Genomic DNA, 22158 nt, shown 5'->3' with positions numbered 1-22158 from the left:
TTTTAAGTTTATATCTTATCAGCAGGGTTAAATTAACCCATTACTATTATTGATGATAACTGATATATTTAGTTTTACTTCCATTACCTTAGTTAATGACATTTTGTTATAAATTCTTTCTGCTATTTATCTTGTTCTGTTTTTCTTTTTTTATTTTTTAAAAATTTTTAAACTTTTTTTTTTTTATGGTAGGTCCTTGTTGGTTATCTATTTTAAATATAGCAGTGTGTACATGTCAGTCCCAAACTCCCAGTCTATCCCTTCCCCCTACCTTTCCCCCATGGTAACCATAAGTTCATTCTCTAAGTCTGTGAGTCTGTTATGTAAATAAGTTCATTTGTATCGTTTTTTTAGATTCTGTATATAAGTGATATCATATGATATTTGTCTTTCTCTGTCTGACTTATTTCACTTAGTATGATAATCTCCAGGTCCATCCATGTTGCTATAAATGGCATTATTTCATTCTTTTTAATGGCTGAGTAATATTCCATTGTACATATGTACCACGTCTTCTTTATCCATTCATCTGTCGATGGACATTTAGGTTGCATCCATGTCTTGGCTATTGTAAGCCGTGCTGCAATGAACACTGGGGTGCACGTATCCTTTCGAACCATGTTTTTCTCCAGATAAACACCCAGGAGTGGGACTGCTGGATCATATGGTAACTCTATTTTTAGTTTTTTAAGAAACCACCATACTGTTTTCCATAGCGGCTGTACCAATTTATATTCCCACCAACAGTGTAGGAGGGTTCCCTTTTCTCCACACCCTCTCCAGCATTTACTGTCCATTTGATGATGGCCATTCTGACTGGTGTGAGGTAATCTCATTGTAGTTTTGATTTGCATTTCTCTAATAATTAGTGATGTTGAGCATCTTTTCTTGTCCCTCTTGGCCATCTATATGTTTTCTTAGGAGAAATGTCTATTTAGGTCTTCTACCCATTTTTTGATTGGGTTGTTTGTTTTTTTGGATATTGAGCCACTTGAGCTGTTTGTAAGTTTTGGAGACTAATCCCTTGTCAGTCACATCATTTGCGAATATTTTCTCCCATTCTTTGGGTTGTCTTTATTTTGTTGTGGTTTCCTTTGCTGTGCAAAAGCTTTCAAGTTTAATTTGGTCCCATTTGTTTATTTTTATTTTTACTTCCATTACTCTGGGAGACAGATCGAAAAAGATATTGCTGTGATTTATGTCAAATAGTGTTCTGCCTATGTTTTTCTCTAAGAGTTTTATACTATCTGATCTTACATTTAGGCCTTTTGAGTTTATTTTTATGTACAGTGTTAAAGAATATTCTAGTTTTGTTTTTTTACATGTAGCTGTTTAGTTTTCCCAGCACCATTTATTGAAGAGACTGTCTTTTCTCCATTGTAGTCTTGCCTCCTTTGTCGTAGATTAAATGACCATGGGTGCGTGGATTTATTTCTGGCTTTCTGTCCTGTTCCATTGGTCTATGTTTCTGTTTTTGTGCCAGTACCATGCTATTTTGATGATTGTGGCTTTGTAGTATAATCTGAAGTCAGGGAGCCTGATTCCTCCAGCTCTGTTTTTCTTTGTCAAGATTGCTTTGGCTATTTGGGGTCTTTTGTGTCTCTATACAAAATTTAAGATTTTTTGATCTAGTTCTGTGAAAAATGCCATTGGTAATTTGATAGGGATTGTGTTGAATCTGTAGATTGCCTTGGGTAGTATAGTCATTTTAACAATATTGATTCTTCCAATCCAAGAACATGGTATATGTTTCCATCTGTTTGTGTCATCTGCAGTTTCTTTCATCAGCATAGTATAGCTTTCAGAGTACAGGCCTTTTGTCTCCTTAGGTAGGTTTATCCTAGGTATTTTATTCTTTTTGATGCAATGGTAAATAGGATTTTTAAAAAATTTCTCTTTCTGATCTTTTGTTGTTAGTGTATAGAAATGCAACAGATTTCTATATATTAATTGTGTATCCTGCAACTTTACCAAATTCATTGATGAGCTCTAGTAATTTTCTGGTAGCATTTTTAGGATTTTCTATGTATAGTATCATGTCATCTGCAAACAGTGACAGTTTTATGTCTTCTTTTCCAATTTGGATTCCTTTTATTTCTTTTTCTTCTCTGATTGCTGTGGCTAGGACTTCCAAAACTATGTCGAATAAAAGTGGTGAGAGTGGACATCCTTGTCTTGTTCCTGATCTTAGAGGAAATGCTTTCAGCTTTTCACCACTGAGTATGATGTTAGCTGTAGGTTTGTCATATATGGCCTTTATTATGTTGAGGTATGTTCTCTCTGTGCCCATTTTCTGGAGAGTTTTTTTATCATAAATTGCTGTTGAATTTTGTCAAAAGCTTTTTCTGCATCTATTGAGATGATCATATGGTTTTTATTCTTCAGTTTATTGATGTGGTATAGCACATTGTTTGATTTGCAGATATCAAAAAATCCTTGCATCCTTGGGATAAATCCCACTCGCTCATGGTGTATGATCCTTTTAATGTATTGTTGGATTTGGATTGCTGGTATTTTGTTGAGGATTTTGGCATCTATGTTCATCAGTGATATTGACCTATAATTTTCTTTTTTTGTGGTATCTTTGTCTAGTTTTGGTATCAGGGTGATGATCGCCTCATAGAATGAGTTCAGGAGTGCTCCTTCCTCTGCAATTTTTTGGAATAGTTTCGGAAGGAGAGGTGTTAACTCTTCTCTAAATGTTTGATAGAATTCACCTGTGAAACCATCTGGTCCTAGACTTTTGCTTGTTGGGAGTTTTTTAATCACAGTTTCAATTTCAGTACTTGTGGTTGGTCTGTTCATGTTTTCTGTTGCTTCCTGGTTCAGTCTTGGGAGACTGTACGTTTCTAAGAATTTGTCCATTTCTTCTAGGTTGTCCATTTTATTGGCATACAGTTGGCTTGTAGTAGTTTCTTATGATCCTTTGTATTTCTGTGTTGTCCATTGTAACTTCTCCTTTTTCATTCCTAATTTTATTGATTTGAGCCCTCTCCTTTTTTTTTCTTGATGAGTCTTGCTAAACGTTTATCCATTTTGTTTATTTTTTCCACATAGCTGTATATCTTATTTCATTCTTTTTTCATGGCATTTGTTTTTGTACAGGAGAAATGAAATGTCAGTTTGATTTTCCCATTTATTTTGTTTTTCTTTCCTAAACACTTGTCATACTTTTCCTTTGTTTTGGGCGTTAATCACTTTTTATTAATTTTGCCAGGAACTTGATGAGTTTTTATTGCCCTGAAACTTCAAGTAAGGAGTATTTTCTTGTATTAATATCACAGCTTTTACTTGTGTTGTTCTGGAATTTTTCTGGCTTCTTTTTATTGCCTCCAACAACAGCTTTAATCTTGCTGTTACAGTTTACGTTTTCTTCTCCGTTTGTATGTTTATCTTAATCATTTTCTCCTATAGCTGCTGCCTTCTGTTCAAAGGATACAGTGTTGTCTTGCATCTTCTTGAAGATCTGTGCCAATATTTACTGAACTTTTTATAAAAAGGAATATTCAGAAATATGAATAATTCAATAATAATTCAGTATTTAATGCTATGATGCTTTGAAGTAATGTTCCCTTTTTTTCTGCTGAAGTATTTTTCGTAAGTCACACATCATTATAACTTTCCTACACATGTTTCTCTCATTCTTAAATAGCTACAGCTGTATCAATTCTGGAATTTTCTACTATATACATGGGGAAATGTTCTCTTCTGTTTTTAAATATAATCAATAATGTTAGAAGCATGATTTTTTTCTAAAAATTACATTATATTATGAGTCTTCTCTCTCAATAATGATTTCTTCTGTTTTTAGCAGAAGAAACTTTTGCCTTAGTTTTCTCATCTGTAAAATGAGATTAATAATATTTGTTACTTCATAAGTTCTTAAATGGATAAATAGATAGTATTTATAAAATATGTAGAATAGTCCCTGGGACATAGTGAAAGCTATGTAAATACCTGCTTTAAAATTCTAGCTCTAATCTTCATCTCAGTTTTGTTGTAAACCTAAATAAAGTCTTTAAAAAAGATAAACAGGGCTTCCCTGGTGGCGCAGTGGTTGGGAGTCCGCCTGCCGATGCAGGAGACGCGGGTTCGTGCCCCAGTCCGGGAGGATCCCACATGCCGCGGAGTGGCTGGGCCTGTGGGGCATGGCCGCTGGGCCTGCGCGTTCGGGGCCTGTGCTCCGCAACGGGAGAGGCTGCGACAGTGAGAGGCCCGCGTACCACAAAAAAAAAAAAAAAAAAAAGATAAATAAGCCAGAGCTTGTCTACCCGGAAACAGGCCTTAAACAAATGACAATAGGAAGAAGAAAGGAGTGTACTACCATTTAAAAATATTTGACTTACTAATTACAAACAAGATAAATGTGATTTTGAATTTCAGCATAAAAATGTAATAAACCAACGTTAAATGCTAAAAAATTCTCCTAGCGCTATCACCTGTTAACTGAGTAACTTCAGTCAAATCATCGAATTACTCTAAGCCTCCATTCTCTCTTTAAAATAGACACAATACTAATAAAAGTAATGTACTTATTAATAAAAATATTAGTAATTATTAATACTGTGAGGATTAAAGGAGATAATTTATATCAAGTATCACCACATAAGTGCACATTCCTTGGTTGCTACTATGTTTTTAAATAATGTAATGCATACTTGACTACACTACATTTATCTGGCTTTATTAAGTATCGCAAGTCTCTTTATTCCACAGTTTCTCTGTTGTTGAATTCTTAATTGAGAGTTACTTTACAGATGTGTAACACCAGGGAGAGTAAGTACAGATTCAAAGCCGCATTGTCAGTGCAGAGGGAAGATACGAAGCAAGATCAGGTCCTGCTTTTCATCTTTTTTTTTTTTTTTTTTCTTGAGCCTGGGAAAAGCAGGGTCTGTGATTCTTTTTTCTTCAAAAGACTTATTTCCCATCAGTAGGATCATTTCCCTCAAGCCCTTTACTTTCTCCTCACCCTTTGTCCAGTGCTTTGAACCGAAACAAGGGGCCCAGTGCTTTTTGCATATCTACAACTATTCTGTTCTGCTGGGAGTGAGTGTTGGGGGACACAACGGGGGAGGTGCAGCTGCACAGGTTGGGGGGGGTTGATGGAATATGGGGTATACTGTCTTTAGCACGATGTTTTTACGCATTGAGTATCATTGATTCCTTTTAGTCCATTTACGTACATTGCTGTTTTGAATTTTCCCACAAATAAGCCCAGCCATATCATGCCATGATGTGTTGTGATTGTAACTAATTGTGGGACATCAAAGAGGCCACTTGATTACCTGCAAATAGCCAACTCTATCACTCTTTTAAAAAAATCTTGGTTTCTCTCCGTGCTTGAATTATACAGTTATTTCTATGAAAAGCTATTGTTTGGGACTTTTCCCCCCTAATCAGTTTCCAAAATGTTGTTAACTGTCCATTGATGTACCCCGCACGAAATGGGCTTCCCTGGCTTACCCACAGCTTGCCCATCCGGGACATACAAACCAGAAGGTTCACCAGGAGGAATCAGCACGTGCCTTCCATGTCCTGATGAAAATCACACTTCTCCACCTGGAAGTACTTCCCCTGAAGACTGTGTCTGCAAGGAGGGGTACCGGGCATCTGGCCAGAGCTGCAGAGGTACGGATCCCACCACTGGCAGATAGGAAATATAAAAGCTGATCTCTTTTAGGGAAGTAATGCTGGTGTTTTCATCCAATTAATTGGGCATGGTCTTTAATATTCCTTCCTCTAATCTTATTTGGGGGGAATTCTTTGTTTTTATTATCTAGCATTCCTTATCACTGAACATATCCACATCTTGCTCCAGAGAAAGGAGACCTGAGACTCCACAAGCAATGTGACTATGAAAACAGATTTAGTATCGGAAAAGATCTAAAATGAATCTAAGAGAGAGAAGTCACAAATTTAACAGCAAATTTGAATAACAAATGAGCTAGTTTGGGCTCTGGTGATGGTTAAATCCATTTAAAGAAAATACTTTTATAAGTAAAGTACTTTGATATTATTCATATCAAAAATTAAAAGTATTTAATTAGCCAAAGCTGTGGCTCTTGGGATTTGTGGCAGACATGCTTTGCTGGACTTATTTGTTCTTTATTTTATGCCACTCTAACTGAGAAGGAAAATAGCTAATGACATATGAGGGTCAAGAACTAGAAATTTTCATATCCACATAGATATCAAGATTTTAAAATTTCTAAGCTTAAACCATAATATTTAGTCTGTTTTTAAACTTAACTGGAAGCAAATACCTAGTAAGCATGAGCCATAAGTGTTCTTCTTCCAAATGTGCACTTAGGAATTCATGTGCAGTAAATGGGAATGCTGTTGATAATTTAGCTCTGTGTATACAATGTCCTCTTGACCGGAAAAGAAAAAGCGGGGGGAGGATGCTTTATGAACAGAGACTCACTTTGCTTTTTACTCTTCTCCCTGTAAATGTTAGTTGTCCGCTGCCCTGCCCTGAAGCCTCCTGAAAATGGTTACTTTATCCAGAACACTTGCAACAGCCACTTCAATGCAGCCTGTGGGGTCCGATGTCACCCCGGGTTCGACCTCGTGGGAAGCAGCATCTTCTTGTGTCTGCCCGATGGTTTGTGGTCCGGTTCTGAGAGCTCCTGCAGAGGTATGCAGACTGCAATTCACGTTGTTTATTGATTGTCTTGCTCGACATCCTCAACTTAAACTCTAATAGACTACTAGATTCTTTGTTTCTTTTGATTTCATAGACCATAGACCACAGAAAGAGAAAAAATTACAGGAGGTTTGAAGTCAGAACTACTAAGTTCAGTTGACCACATCATCATAAACTATGCCCTTTGTGTTTCTTCTATGAACAAGCAAAGGAAAGGCCTGCCTGGGAAAGAAATGGACAGGTTACCTTAAACCTCAGATTTCAAGCAGCCAAAACAGGGTCCAGGGAGGGTTTGGGGATGGTCAATGTGCGGCTTTGATGTCGACTTTGATTGTAGGGCTCCAAGGACCACACCAGTATCCTGTGACAAGAGTAGTTAGCCAATGTATACATCCCCAGCCTTCACTTTGAATAGACAGCATGCCACAGAAAGTGGGAGTTTGCTAAAATGACATCCCAAAGAGCCTCATCAGGCCAACAGAAAAGGGGGCAGTACCATAGATAGAACCTGAGGCTCCCACATCAGATACAGAGGAACAACAAGCACAATTGAGAGTACCTTAATTCACTTCCACTCTTGCCGTCTCCAAGACCTACTTTCCTACTTCTTACGACCACTGCATGGCCAACTTCCTAGGGTTTCACAAATTGGGTTGAAAGAGAAGGCTCTGTAAGAAGAGAGGGGGACAAGCCAAAGGACTTGAGAATCTCTGCCCATGAAGCGTCTGAACACAGGATTCCCCCCGTCACCTTGGGTTGCCAGATGAAATACAGGACACCCGTTTAGATTCAAATTTTAGATAAATGACAAATAACTTTTTAGTATAAGTAAGTCCCATACAAGACTGGAGACCTTCTTATACAAAGAATTATTTGTTGCTTTTCTGAAATTCAAATTTAACTGGATATCCTCATTTGTTTGTTTTTATGCTAAATCTGGCAACATGACCCCCAACACATCCCCTAGGCATCCTTTGGCAATATAGTTTGCTGAGGCTTTGACTGTTCCAAGACCCTGTATCACCCAGCTCACTGGAGTAGGGTAAGAAGTTCTGTCTTCTAGTCCTCTCTTGGCTCCAACACCCATAAGGGAAGCCAACCTACTCACAACTTCAAGGTCATTTGTGAACCCCAGGAGACATTCACTGTTTGTATTAATCGGCTACCAATACTGAACTCATCTATGAATATGAATTTGCTTAAATCAGGTCCCAGTCCAGACCCTTATCTCTACTTAACAAAAAGAGAAGGAATCAGCAAATTGAACAAGGGAGACCTGAAAGAAGAGGGGAGAAAAATGGAATCACTGAGATTCAAAGGCAATTACATTGGTAGAATGAGATTAGGATTCCAAGAAATGGGAGAAATCTGAGAGGAGAAAGGTATCCTAGGGAGAAGAAAAAGGTTGCTGGCACAATAAACAGACATAGTCAAAAGCCAAATTAATAAGTCAGAAAATCAACGCAAGAAATCCTTGTGAAAGTAGAGCAACTTTGAAAGGTTAGAAAAAAGATGAAAGAATAAAATGACACGAGAATAGTCACAGGAAATAGAGTCTTCACAGATTAGGAATCCAGAGAGAGAATGGAGTGGAGGAGAAGCACTAATAGAAGATCAAAGAATATAACCGCAAGCTGAAATCTTGAAAATACACATGAGTGAAATCTTTGATAGTCAACTTAAAATCACTTACTGGGTGCCAGAAAACAAATTATAGAAAACAGATCCATGTCTGGAAATAATCTTATTGAAACTTCTGAAAGCCCTGGAAAAATTAGAAAAGTGGGCCTATTTCACAGTTAGAAATAATATTGCCTATAAAGGAAAGGGAATCAGACTTGCCTTGAGCCCGTTATTAGCCGTTCTAAATGTTAGAAGATAAGTGTATGTTTCCTGAATTCTGAAAGAAAAGAATTAGACCCTAGATTTCTAAACTCCGACAAGCTATTGTTTATGTGGGAAAGCAAAGCAAAGACCTTCTTAGTCATACAGTCTCAAATGGTAAAAAGCCTATTACTGAAAAAGTTGATCATAGGAACCTCTTAGAAATATTCCTGTAAAGTTACATCGTTTTTAAGTTCTTTGTAAAACCTCTACCCCTTCTTCCAAATACCTCATGGCAGAAGGTAGGAAACATGACATTTTAACTTTCCACTTACTGACCTTCCAAAGAAGAGTAAGAAAATCAGGCAGACAACCCCTTTAGGGTAAGGTCTGGCCCTTGCCTCTTTAACCCTCTACAGTCTCCATCCTGAGCCTCGAATCCTACACTAAAGCCTTAAGAAATGGCCATGCTCTCTCAGGAAGCCATCCGTTTGCAAGTTGTTTCAACAGCCTTGATTGTCCAGTCATTCCTTTGGTCCCTGTATATAAGCCCTCCCTGTCGCTCACCTTCTCATCTGGGATGGGATGACCCCTAACCTCTGTATGTGCATCCACAAACCTGTCCTGCCCACATTCTAGCCCTTGCGCTTGTGTCAGGGTCAGTCAGGGAAGCCCAGGAAGTACACCATCTGTGCTATGGGATAAGGAACTTATTTTAAGGATCAGACCTTACACGATTTTGGAAGGAGCTGGGAAGTGGAAGGTCCAGAAGAGAAATTGGAGCATCAGAGGAGTTACTACCAGTTCAGTCTGAGAATCCAAGCCCACCCAGCTGCTGAAGTGGAACCACAAGGGAGAAGTGTGTTGGGAAGTTTAAGAGAAGCTTTATCTCTGTGTAACCATGCCCTGATGCTCTACATCCAAGAACCCAGCAGCGAGCTTGGGGCCACCGTGGGTCAACAGGGTCAGCAATTGGGATGCGGAGTGGAGGTGACCAAAGACAAGCTGGAACCTACTGTGCATGTGTGCATTTGTCCATCACTGATTCTGCCTGCAGTGATCACTGCCTCTCTTCTGCCTTCCAAGATCAAGTGCAGGTTCTTCTTTTGATCAACCCTAAACTGGCCCAAAATAAGGGGATTCTGACAGTGTTTCCCAGCTTAACCAAATTGTTACAATACAAACCACCTTACTTACTTTAATTAATTAACTTGTCGATCACCTCTGCTAGTCTGTGAGCTCATTATGAGCACAGAACGTATCTTCCCCCACCCCAGCTAATCCTTGGTTATACTTCTGGTAAACGATATGGATAAGTACATTGACAAATAGATACACTGACAGTCTGCTTGTGTCACTTCCCATTATGCAGTTCCATTTTTAAAAAGTAGGCTTGTTGTCTTTTATGCAATTTGCATTGATGTCCCCGTGTAAGTAAAATAACTTTAATCAAAATAAGAGCGATGCTCCAGGATGTGAACTTTTCTAAGCTCCCTTTAATTTCACCTCCAAAAAACTACTCCCTAACTTACCAGTGAACAAAGTTGTCCTGAATGAAGGTACTAGGTCAGGCTCTTCCTCTGGCTCCTCATTAAAGGATTTAGTTATAGACATACTTCGTTTTACTGAGCTTTGCTTTATTTTGCTTTGCTGATGTTGCAGTTTTTACAAATTGAAGGTTTGTACTGATAACAACCCCACGTTGTCAGATGATGGTTAGCATTTTTTAGCAATAAACTGTTTTTAAGTAATGGGCGTATATTGGTTTTTAGAATAATGCTAATTTGCACACTTAATAGACTACAGTGTAGTGTAAACATAACTTTTATATGCACTGGGAAACCAAAAAAATCGTGGGACTTGCTTTACTGCAATAGTCACTGTATTTGGTGGTCTGGAGCTGAGCCTGCAATATCTCTGAGGTCTGCCTATACTTGAGGTATTGTTCTGTGAAACATATACCATAATTCAAAACACTTTTCCCCACATCTTAACATCCTAAAACTGAGATGTACCTCAACAACCGTGGCGTTAAATCCTTTCACAGACGTTACTGTTTCTTTATTAGCAGCTTATAAAATAATGTCGTACCTTACAATTGGGGCGTCTGGGATTCGGTGAAATATGGCAGTTATGTGGGAATTCACTTCTGTTTCAGGAGGGTAGTATGGAGAAAGTAGCATTTTACAGATCTAATTTCAATCTAATTATAAAGACAGAGGATAAGTTTATTTTTTTCTTGACAATCTTTCTAAAAGTGAGGCAGAAATGAAAGACCAGTGTAAAATATAAAGCCTTTTACAAATTTCATGTTACATCCTAAATGTTTTGTAGGGTTAAATAATAACTAATAGTCTTGATTCTTATTCCTCCTATACATTCTTCATTAAAACACTTACGCTCTGAATTTTATCTGAATTACACATTCCTTTCTAAACTAGTAAGCATTCCTTTGTGGTTTCTCAGTGATAACTAGCTAAACCACAACATGAAAGTAAAGTAAATTTTGTGATAGTATTTTTCCTGAGAAGAACGTTCAGGCAACAGTGAGAACCCTGCATTTAACATCAGATTTATTTTATTTTCAGTATAGAAGCTGTCAAAATTGGGAGAGTGACAGAAAGTGTAAATCTGAGAAAAAAATCTAACGAGTCTTTCCACTCAGAACCAGATCAAGTTCTCACATTGTCTGCTACCTAGTAGACCATTCTCTTGAAAGACTAAATTGCTGTTTTCTAAAAAGACTAAATAAATATTTAAGGATTGCTTTAACATGAATGTCAGTCAAACGTTTACTGCAGAAGTTTTCAGCTTATGGAAATAAAAATATTTTTGAAGTTGAAACTCATAAATAAGCATGTTCCTATCAAAAATGATAAAAATGGTCATTCTTGGTTGAAAAGGAGTATAAAATGTTTAAGAACTAAATAGGAATTATTACATATGCTTTGTTTTCCCTGAGGAGCAGTGCAAATTTATTAAAACCAACACTTGAGAAGCAATGTAATTTGCATATGTGTGAAACACCCGCTCTAATCTACTATCAGTTCTCTTGAGAGATGTTGCAAGTTCATTTCGTCTCAAGTTGGAAAGCTGGAGTCATTTCAGCAGTTTATTGGATCAAAAGCAGTTGTTTAATGTGGTTTTCTGGACTTTCTATATCTTGATCATGGCAATTTGTCTCATTCACTTTTAATCCTACCTGGCTCTTGCCATTGTGATATGCCTGATGAGTGCCCTCAAGAAAAGTCAAACTACGGGAGGCAAAATATTTCTACACCCTTGATGGATACACTCAATAAAGGTTCTGCTTACATGGTGGACACACTCAATAACAATCAAAACGTGGAAGGCAAAATAATCCTGCTCCTTTGACTTTGGTCCAAACCATCCCAGTGATCGAAAGGCGAGGGCTTATGGTTTAACTTCTAATCTAATTCTTGAGTTTTCCCTAAGGAGTAATCAATCCTAAATGAATATTTCATGCACCCAATATTTATGTTCTGCCAACTAATATAATTTGAATGGGTTCCTTCAGAGCAGATTCTGTGAAACCGCGACTTCAGTTGAATACGCGCTGAATATTTTACCCCAACTTCCTTTCCTATTATTTGAAAGTTAAGCTTTCATCATAAGTAACTGCATGCTTCATATGAAAAATTGGCAAATGCATAAAAGAAGGAAAAAGACATCTTACCCAGGGTCTCAACAAAGTTCTTGAGTCCCAAGTGATTTTGTTCAAAAATATTTAGAGATCTCTCTGTTGTCTTGTGACCTTTAGTGTTGCAGGAGTGTTATCTGAGAGAAAAGTGAGATTTGTTCTTTGCAGGGGTTTTTGCTTTTCGTACAATGCCTGATGCTTATTGGATTATGTCTGTAAGCTATTAAAATGAGTATCCGCGCCCATCTGTTGGCATATTCAACAAGAATCCACTGTCTTGTGCTCTCCGTATCTCTGTTTATGACCAGGATGTACATGCCATCTGACTGAAAGGGTGCACGGCCGTGGGTCTCTGCAGCCCCCCACCTCTCCCTCTCCCTTCCCTGCACTCTCCTTTGCCCATCCTCTTCCATGTCTCCCCCTCCCCTCCTCTTCCTCTCTATCACCTGCCTTTCTCCTCTCCTTCTCTTCCCTTTCTTCTCCCCTCTCCTTATTCTCCCCCTTTCTTTCCTCCTTTACTGTCCTTCCTCCTTCTCCTGATTTGAAATCCTGATTGGAGTGGGTCTAAGCTAGAACTGGAGGAAAAGAAGTGTAGAAAGAGTATAAACTCTTTAGAGATAATTTTACCTAAAGAAGAACACATAATTGGGGGCTCCAGTAGGGTATAGAATTTGATGGAGTTGAAGCTCTTGAGGGAATAATCTAGGAAGATAGGAGGTCGTTGTCAGAGGAGGGTGCGTGGATTGGTGCTGGCAAGGTCTAGAGGGTAAGGCAGTGGAGGGGAGGCTGAAATAAGGTGAAGGATGTGGTTACTGGTGAAGAAGAGGTGAGGAATATGACTCTGGGGTATTGGAATGATATCTACATAGATCATGAAATCACCAGCTTTGTGTGTGTGTGTGTGTGTGTGTGTGTGTACGTGCACACACGTGCCAGAGAGAGAAAGAGAGAGAGAGAAAAATATAAAATCATTAAAGAATGAGAAGTGGCCAAAAGGTCAACAGGCAACTGGGGAGCGGGGGTGGGGGGGAAGGGACGTTTTTCCTCCCTCCAGGGAGCTGGAGGTATTTAGGAAGAAGAAAGAGAATGATCTGGGAAGGCAGTAAAGAGCAGGTCCTGTCTATAAGAGACAATAAGATATTTTACTAGGATGAGAAAGTAAGGAAAAGTTCCTAAGAGAAGTCTAGGATAGGACGGGATTTATTGAGGACTGATCATGTATTCCAGAGGGCAGGTGCATGAGTTTGTGAGTTAGAGTTGGATCAGAGCTGTGTGAGGATGACCCTGGTAGATGAAGTAATTGTCCTGAACAAGAATATAGGGCCTGCTGGAATTGACTGAGATGTACTCTGAGGCACCCTATGGGATTTGGGTGGGCTAGGCGGTGGTAGACTCTTGCCGGAACTCAGAGCACAGATGTCATTTGGGAACCTGCAGGAGCAGCCCGAGTACCTTCTTGTAGCTTCTCTGATGCAGCGTTGAGGCAGGAGTGGCAGCGCTGGGGAAACGCACAGTTCTCTGGACAACCCATGGCACTTCTGCTGCTGGTGGCGCTGAGGCTGGCTGAGGCACAGGGCCCTTTCCAGCCTCCAGAGCTTAGTAAATACTCTTCTAGCTCCTTTTTCATGGTGGTTTCGGAGTCAATAGAGAAAGGAAGTATATCACCAGTTGTAACCTGGTCACTTCTCAGACCAGGGGAACATGATCCGGGCTCACAGGCTCTACCCCTGAGCAAGGTTGGAACACACACAAATCCCATGAGCTGAAAGAGGCGAAAGAGCTTCCCTTGGAAAATTAACAAAGGGAAAATGAATGGATGCTGGGCAGAGGGAATTAGGGTTTGCGTATACCTACTGGTATCAATGACCCAAATAACTGGGTCATAAGACAATTAAGGGTTTGTTTTTCTCTCACCTGAAGGGACAGAAGTAGGTAATACAAAACTGCTATGATAGCTCATTGTCATCAGAGACCCAGGCTCCTTTTAGTTTTTTGCTCTACCATCTTAGTGCATGAGACTTACCCTGTAATATGCTGGGGCCCTATCCTTCATGTCTGTATTTCAGGACAAAGAAGGAGGAAGAGGGGAAGGCAGAAAAGGTACTCTCTCAACTGAGACAGTCCCCACTCAAAAGCTTTTCCAGAAGTCCCATACAACCTTAGCGTATATGTCACTGGCTCTCATTTGTTGCGATGGAGGTGGAGAATTGTTATCTTCTAGCTGTGCCTGTCACTATGCTGAATAAAACTGGGAGGACTGGTTATTGGGTGGGCAACTAGCAGTCTCTGCCGTAGCAGCAAAAACAGACAAAACAATGGTAACGCATAAGTCAATATTCTCATCGTGAGCTAGGATTTGCAGGAAGCGTCTGGGAAGAAAGGGGTGAAAAAGCTAAAAGGACCAGAATTGTGGCTAGAGTAGAATGCTGGAGTTCAAGATTGCAGAGGCTGAGCAGCCGTCAAGGCTCTGGGATCATTAAAAATCCCAGGATATGCCCATGAGGTCTGAAAACGGAAGTGAACCTGATCTCTGTCCTGGGAAAGACCCCTTCCTTTGGTTAGAACGTAGCCTGGAGAATCACAGCAAAGGCCCAGCTGAGGGCTGCAGGGACCTCCCTTTGTAAACCATCCCCAGTCTCCAGCCATCATTGTCCATTTAGGGCCAGACTCCTTAAACAGCTTAAGTTTCCCACCGGTAGACAGAGGTGGAACACAGTGATGTTGTTTAGGCCATGCATTTGATAAAACATAGGCTTTTAATTATCCCATACTAACTCAAAATACAATGGTGTGTTATTTACTGTTTGTAATGTGTAGGCCTTATTAAATTTATAATTATTATCTTTGTCCTCATTGAGTAGAATATGATCTAATTGTTTTCATTTCACATAGTGAGAACATGCCCTCGTCTCCGCCAACCCAAACATGGCCGCCTCAGCTGTTCTACCGGAGAACTGTCCTATAGGACAGTGTGTTTGGTCACCTGTGATGAAGGGTACAGACTAGAAGGAAGTGCTAGGCTTACCTGCCAAGTAAATGCCCAGTGGGATGGTCTAGAACCCCGGTGTGTGGGTAAGTTCTTAGAAGGCATGGTGCCTTGGATGGGTCATTTCTCTTGCTCTCTGGTTTCTCCTGTTTTCTGTGAAGACCTAGAACTAAAAACTGACTCATTATGGGTATAAATACACATCCATATGTATAGGTATATGGCGCTGTAGATACATGAACAAATATGTAGCTTTATTCTCCTCCACTGGTAAAAAGACTTCTCACCACAATCCAGTTTTCCGAATCCCTAAAGTTTACAGCTTCAAATGGTAATGATTTTTGTTTTAATTGGGGCAAATTTGGATGGATTTTTTTAACAGCAAATGCTGTGTAATTCCCTCAGTTTTAAAAACACAACTTACCTTTACCTTGTTGATGAAAGGACAAAATTATGTTAAGATGGGCCGTAAAATTCTCTTTCATCAGAAGATTTTCTGCCTTGTCCTTCACTAAGAGTTGTGACATATCATACCTGAAATTGGGTCCAGAATGAATAATCTCAGTAGCTCTTCCAGTTTGCTGCATCTGTTGAAACATTAACGATGGTAATAATGATGATGATGAAATGATAATAACTACCATTAGTGAACCCTTACTATGTGTCAGATACAGTATACCTGGGAGTGCTAACAGGTATGTCATTAAATGACCAACTTCCAAAATAGGAAGAAGAACTATATGTAGGGAATAAATTGAGGTATCCCAGGATCCTAGATAGGAAAACTAGGTACTATAACTATCTCTATTCTTTATAAATTGATTTACAGATTTATTCTAGTATAATCTAGTATTGGATCCAGGGCTGATAATAAGGGAGGGTGTCACCAGAAAGGATATTGGGCTTTACTGAGGGGTTCAGTAACAGTCGTAGAGTTGACCCTCATGGTGCAAGCTCAGAAAACTTATAGGGGGGTATTATATATTTAAATAATAATTTAATAATAAAAATAACAAATAAAGTTTATTAACAATGAGATACTTGTCATGACTACTGAAAGACGTAGGCCTGACAGGCATTATATTTCCCTGGAGGCAGAAGCTACAAGGATTCCCAAACCACAAACAGACTTAGTTGGCATAAAACCAAGACAAAGGGAGTTAGCTTCTCCAGATAGTTCACAGAATTAAATGAAGATGATGGATCTATCCACCATAAAAAGGCTGCTTTGGCAATGGAACATTAAATCTCAATAAATCCCTTTAGTTGGAATGTTGTCTCCCAAGATTAGAATTTGTATCTAGATATTAATGTTTACTCCTGAGAATCATCTATTTCACTGGCTCCATAGATGAGCAGCTTTTCTTGTGAGGGACCCAGTCTTTTATTAAAAATGTAATACATTTAATAAGGTTACTCTGGAGTTATTCTTTAAAGAATTTAAATTTAATTATTAAGTTTAACTTAAAATTTTAAAATTCTTTAAACTTTAAGAATTCTCTTTAAAATTATTGCATACAGCTCTGTAATGATTTAAAGTGTATGTCAATCTTGGTAGATTTGAAGTATAACCATCGAAAGGAAATTATATCCTTATTTACAATTTATTGGGGAACAACTCACTGTAGCCCCCAAATTCTGACAATAACGATAATTACTATGAAATTTTCCACTTAAAAAATTGATAGACATAAATAGAAAGCGTATTGAAGAATAGATAGTTGCAAAACTGGAAGATTTTGAACATGAGGTACAATGAGGGAGAACTTATTCTCACCATCATAAGACAGATTATGAACCCACAGTGATTAAAATAGTACATTAATGGTACAAGGATGCACAGAACAATGGAAGCCAACATGGCTCAGAAACAAACATTATTTTTTGTAGAAGAATATAATATTCAATAAGGGAAATTTTAGGTATCAGTGGGGGAAAGAAGCTTATCTAAAAATTAGTCAGTTTTGACTCACCTCATTTTTAAAAATCACTAAGTTAATTTAACTGATTAATTAAATGAGGCAAATTAAGGAGTGACCTATAAGAAATAATATGGAGAAAATACGGATTTTAATGGAGAAGAACTTCATATAAATAAAAAGGACAATAGATTTGAATACATAAAGATGTAAATTTCTGTACTTCACATGAATTCTCTGCATTATTAAAATGCAAACAAGAAAAAGTTATTTGAAACACATAAAAAAAAGTCAATGTCCTTAACATTTTCTGACATATGAAACTAGACCAAAACACAAAAATGTGAAGACTCCAATACAAAAAGAGAGAAAGGAAATGAATTAAATGAACAAAGGAGACGTTTTAAAAATACAATTAAAAAATAAACAATGAAATTGAGAAAATTCTAGAACCAAAGTTATGAGATATGGGTTAAATTATACACTGATAAAATTTCTTAGATATAAATATTTTCATTATTAAACAGGAAGAATGAAAATAACATTAAATTCAAAAGCTAGGAAAATAACGATTGCAAGAGAAGTTGAAAGAAGTAAATAATAATAAAGGAAGATGAATTATAAAAGGAGATGGAATGCAGTAGAGTGGATAAGAGGAAAATCTTTGAATAAAGTAATAAAATAAATTTTAAAAAGAAAGAAAAACGCAAAACTAGAATTTTTCCAGGAAGCCATCACAAAGGAATACATGAGGTCTGAGGTTTTTATTTTATTTTATTTAAATATATTTATTATTTTTGGCTGCATTGGGTCTTCGTTGGTGCACATGGGCTTTCTCTAGTTGTGGTGAGCGGGGGCTACTCTATTTTAAAAAAATTTTTTTTTTTTTAACATCTTTATTGGAGTATAATTGCTTTACAATGGTGTGTTAGTTTCTGCTTTATAACAAAGTGAATCAGTTATACATATACATATGTACCCATATCTCTTCCCTCTTGCGTCTCCCTCCCTCCCACCCTCCCTATCCCACCCCTCTAGGTGGTCACAAAGCACCGAGCTGATCTCCCTGTGCTATGTGGCTGTTCCCACTAGCTATCTATTTTACATTTGGTAGTGTATACATGTCCATGCCACTCTCTCACTTTGTCACAGCTTAGGGGGCTACTCTTCATTGCAGTGCATGGGCTTCTCATTGCTGTGGCTTCTCTTGTTGTGGAGCACGGGCTCTAGGTGCGCGGATTTCAGTAGCTGTGGCACGTGGGCTCAGTAGTTGTGGCTCACAGGCTCTAGAGCACAGGCTCAATAATTGTGGCGCACGGGCTTAGGTGCTCCACAGCATGTGGGGTCTTCCTGGACCAGGGATCGAACCCACGTCTCCTGCGTTGGCAGGCGGATTCTTAACCACTGCGTCACCAGGGAAGTCCCAGAGGTCTGAGATTTTTAAAGGAATAATAAAATACCATACAATACATTTATTATGCATGATTTTCTAAGAAAATGAAAATTATTAAATGAATCAAGAAAAAAAGTAGAAAAGCAAGTATATAGTTACCTATGGGTAATTTACAAAAAAATGGAAATGTTATCAGAGTTTAATTACTCCTCCCAAAATGACTGAGGGATCAGTGAAACTCTTTCAAACTTTTAAAAAGCAGTAATTCTCATACCATGTAATTTGGCCCAGTTAGTGGAAAGTTAATCAGTTAGTACTATCAAACTATTATTATTCTATTGCCAACCTGACAACTGTTACCAAGAAAGAAATACATATATATAGAAAGCTACGACAGCAAATATACTAGCAATCCACATTCAAAAGAATGGTCTGCCAAAACGAGTAGAGGTTTATCCTAGGAATGTAAGGAGGGTTTAAAATTAGGTACTCTATCAACGTAATAAATTACTTCATTATAAAAAATAGGAAAAATTCATATGGTTGCTCAGTATAAGATAAAAATGTATTATTATCATTTAAAACACATTTTTAATAGAACTCTAAGAAACTCATATTGATTACTGACATAATAAAAAAGTCCATCTTAAATCTGCATCCACTTATGGAAACAATGTAGACAGTCTTATTAAATCTGGAAAAAGAAAAGGATTCCAGAATCATCCGTATTATTTAGCATTGTTCTCTAAGCTTTAGCTCTTGTAATAAATCATAAGAGCTTAGAGGATTCAGAATCATCATTTGTAAACCTACGTGTCTACCTCCAAAAAAGAATGAACCTACTTAAAGACTGAGAGTTCATTAAAGTCATAAGAATATCAAACAACTCTTCTATATAAATGATAAACAGAATATATAGAGAAAAATCACATTCAAAAGATCTATAGAAAATATAAAATATGTAAGAATAACCTTAAACAGAAATGTGTGGAACCTGTATTACACAAACTACAAAATATTACTTACTGAAAGACAAAAAGAACACCTTAATGTTTTTATAAAATTTTATCAAACTGTAAGTTCTCTCCAAATATATGTATACATAAAATGCAATATCATCCAATAGCCCAAAAGGGTTTTTCTTTTTTGCCCCCTTTTTGGAATTGGGGATTGACTCCAGGATTCATCTGGAAGAATGTGTAGGCAAAACTCACTGAAATAAGATTGAAAGGGAAGAGTAATAAAGAGTAGTAAAAAGAAAGTAGCTCTACTGGGTTTTAAAATATATACTAAAACTGCAAAAATGAAGAGTATGCAAGAATTGCCATCAGATCAATGGGACTGAATAGATTCCAAAACTTACGAGTTTCATGTATCATTAGGGAGGCATCATAGCTCAGTTGAGAAGATAAGATTTATTCAACTGATAATATAGGAAAATTGGCTAGCTCCTTGGGAAAAACAAAATGAAATTTTCATATGTTTTTAATACACACCAGACACATAAATTCTTCATAGTTTTAAAAATATAAATTAGGGCTTCCCTGGTGGCGCGGTGGTTGGGAGTCTGCCTGCCGATGCGGCAGGACGCGGGTTCGTGCCCCGGTCCGGGAGGATCCCGCATGCCGCGGAGCGGCTGGGCCCGTGAGCCATGGCCGCTGGGCCTGCGCGTCCGGGGCCTGTGCTCCGCGGTGGGAGAGGCCGCGGCGGTGAGAGGCCCGCGTACCGCAAAAAAAAAAAAATAAATAAATAAATAAAAACTAAAACCATTAAAAGCTAGAAGAGAGTATAGTTAATATATGTAAGTGAATATTAACCCATGTATTAGGCATAAAAGCAATGGGAAAAGATTTTCCATTAGATTAGACTATATAAAAACTAAAGACATTCATTCAAAAGGTCATAAACAGTAAGAAAGAGAATATTAACAGGGAATAAAATCTTCAACAATTATGACAGCTAAAAGAATAATTTTCTAATTTATAAATAACATACCTGAATAAATGATTTAGAGTCCCATATAGTTGTTATATTTGAACCACAAATTTGGCTCTCATTTTCCTCTTGGTCAAAGCAAAATAGGAAGTCTGGGCAACCACGTGGTACATACTGTGCAAAAACAAAGAAACATACCAATTTCTCAGGAAAATTTGCTTTTGCTGACCGAGAGGTTTGAAAGCAGTCATTTCAGGGAGGAGGCATGGTTGTGGAATATTTTAGGAGCACACAGGTTCTGCTACTTACCAATTGGGTAGCCTCAGGAAAGTTAACTATGAGAGTTACTATTACGTTCCAGCACTCTTGTTTGTAAGTGGGAATAATAACAACAGGCCTTACTGCATATGTTTAAATAGGTCTATCCTTGTAAAGCACTTAGAATAATGCCTGGCATATCACATGGGAAATACAGACTAAAGATGCCAGCAGTGCTCCCAGTAGAATCACTACTACAACAACAAACAAATGTGTAAATGGGGTCGTGTGTGTGTGTGTGTGTGTGTGTGTGTGTGTGACACACACACAGACACACGCCCTGCATTAAGTCCTAGTCTGATTTTCCATTCTATCTGCAGTCTACCTAATTCTACCTAATTCATCTGCTGTTCTTCATCTGTGCTGAAAATAACATCATTAAGAGTCAAGGCCCTAATTATGACACAGTGATTCTAGGGAGAGTGTAAAAACTATTCTCATGTGCTTGCTTAAAGATGGCACAAAAAAATTCATAAAATGGAGACTGATTGCTGAATTATCACTTATTCCATGAAAGATAGAACCTAATTCACTATTTTATACTTTGTAACCATAACGTAACATTCTGCAAACTGAATGAAGGTGCTCTAAGCAAATGATAAAAGTCACAGTGGGCATTGATTTAAGTACTAGTTAGAAATCTTTCAAGATTTTGATGCACCGGCAAAATAGCATGAGGTAACTAAAGAGATATGGTTGAGCATTATTTACAATACAGCATTTGTTTAGTGTCACATACAGACCCCATTTAGTGACTTATGTCAGTCCCATAGCAGACCAATTGTATTTTTCTCGAGTAAAGCGAATCTGTGACATTTGCAATCTGTGAGAACGCAAATAACATTTTCTTGCTCTCCTACAATAGAGCGCCACTGCTCCACCTTTCAGAAGCCCAAAGGTGTCATCGTGTCACCCCCCAACTGTGGCAAGCATCCAGCCAAACCTGGGACGATTTGTCAGCTAAGTTGCCACCAAGGATTCATTTTATCAGGAGGCAGAGAAGAAGTGAGGTGTACCACCTCCGGAAAATGGAGTGCCAAAGTTCAGACAGCTGCTTGTGAAGGTAGGTCCATACAATGGTCAGGTTATAAACCAAATTCTATATAATGACACATTGGTGCAGTGTGGGACTGTCCCTCTTTGCTACTTTTGCTGCAAATCTATGGTAAAAGGATAGATGTAACCCCAGAAAATGCTATGAAGATGTCTGTTACAAAATCATGGACTCACAAAATCCAGTTACAATGTACCAGGCAACAATAGAAGAAATAGAAAACTAAGGATGATATTAGAGCTGGAAATCAGGTTAAGTTTTCCATTGGGAGTTGAGGATCTTTGGGGAATTTCTGGCTCCTATAAAGCAGGTGAGATTAAGTTAATTTTTTTAAAAAAAGCAAGTCATCAGCCCTTTGAAACCTGCATCTCAGTACATTCACAAGAGAACATTGCCATCTTCCTAGCAACAAGAGCCGACTG

The 22158-nt window shown here is 38.1% G+C and overlaps 1 protein-coding gene across 1 annotated transcript in view; it reads left to right on the top strand.

The window, feature by feature from the left end:
- Positions 1 to 22158, top strand: part of SVEP1 (sushi, von Willebrand factor type A, EGF and pentraxin domain containing 1) — a 182274-nt gene that overhangs the window by 57716 nt on the left and 102400 nt on the right. Inside the window, exons 4-7 of the mRNA XM_065878472.1 lie at positions 5470 to 5628; positions 6458 to 6637; positions 15024 to 15203; positions 21548 to 21745. Of these exons, the coding sequence (XP_065734544.1) occupies positions 5470 to 5628; positions 6458 to 6637; positions 15024 to 15203; positions 21548 to 21745 (717 nt within the window). The remainder of the gene's footprint in view (positions 1 to 5469; positions 5629 to 6457; positions 6638 to 15023; positions 15204 to 21547; positions 21746 to 22158) is intronic.

Source organism: Phocoena phocoena, chromosome 6 (assembly GCF_963924675.1).
Source record: "Phocoena phocoena chromosome 6, mPhoPho1.1, whole genome shotgun sequence".
Classification (NCBI taxonomy): domain Eukaryota; kingdom Metazoa; phylum Chordata; class Mammalia; order Artiodactyla; family Phocoenidae; genus Phocoena; species Phocoena phocoena.
This window is presented reverse-complemented; position numbering and strand designations above follow the sequence as displayed.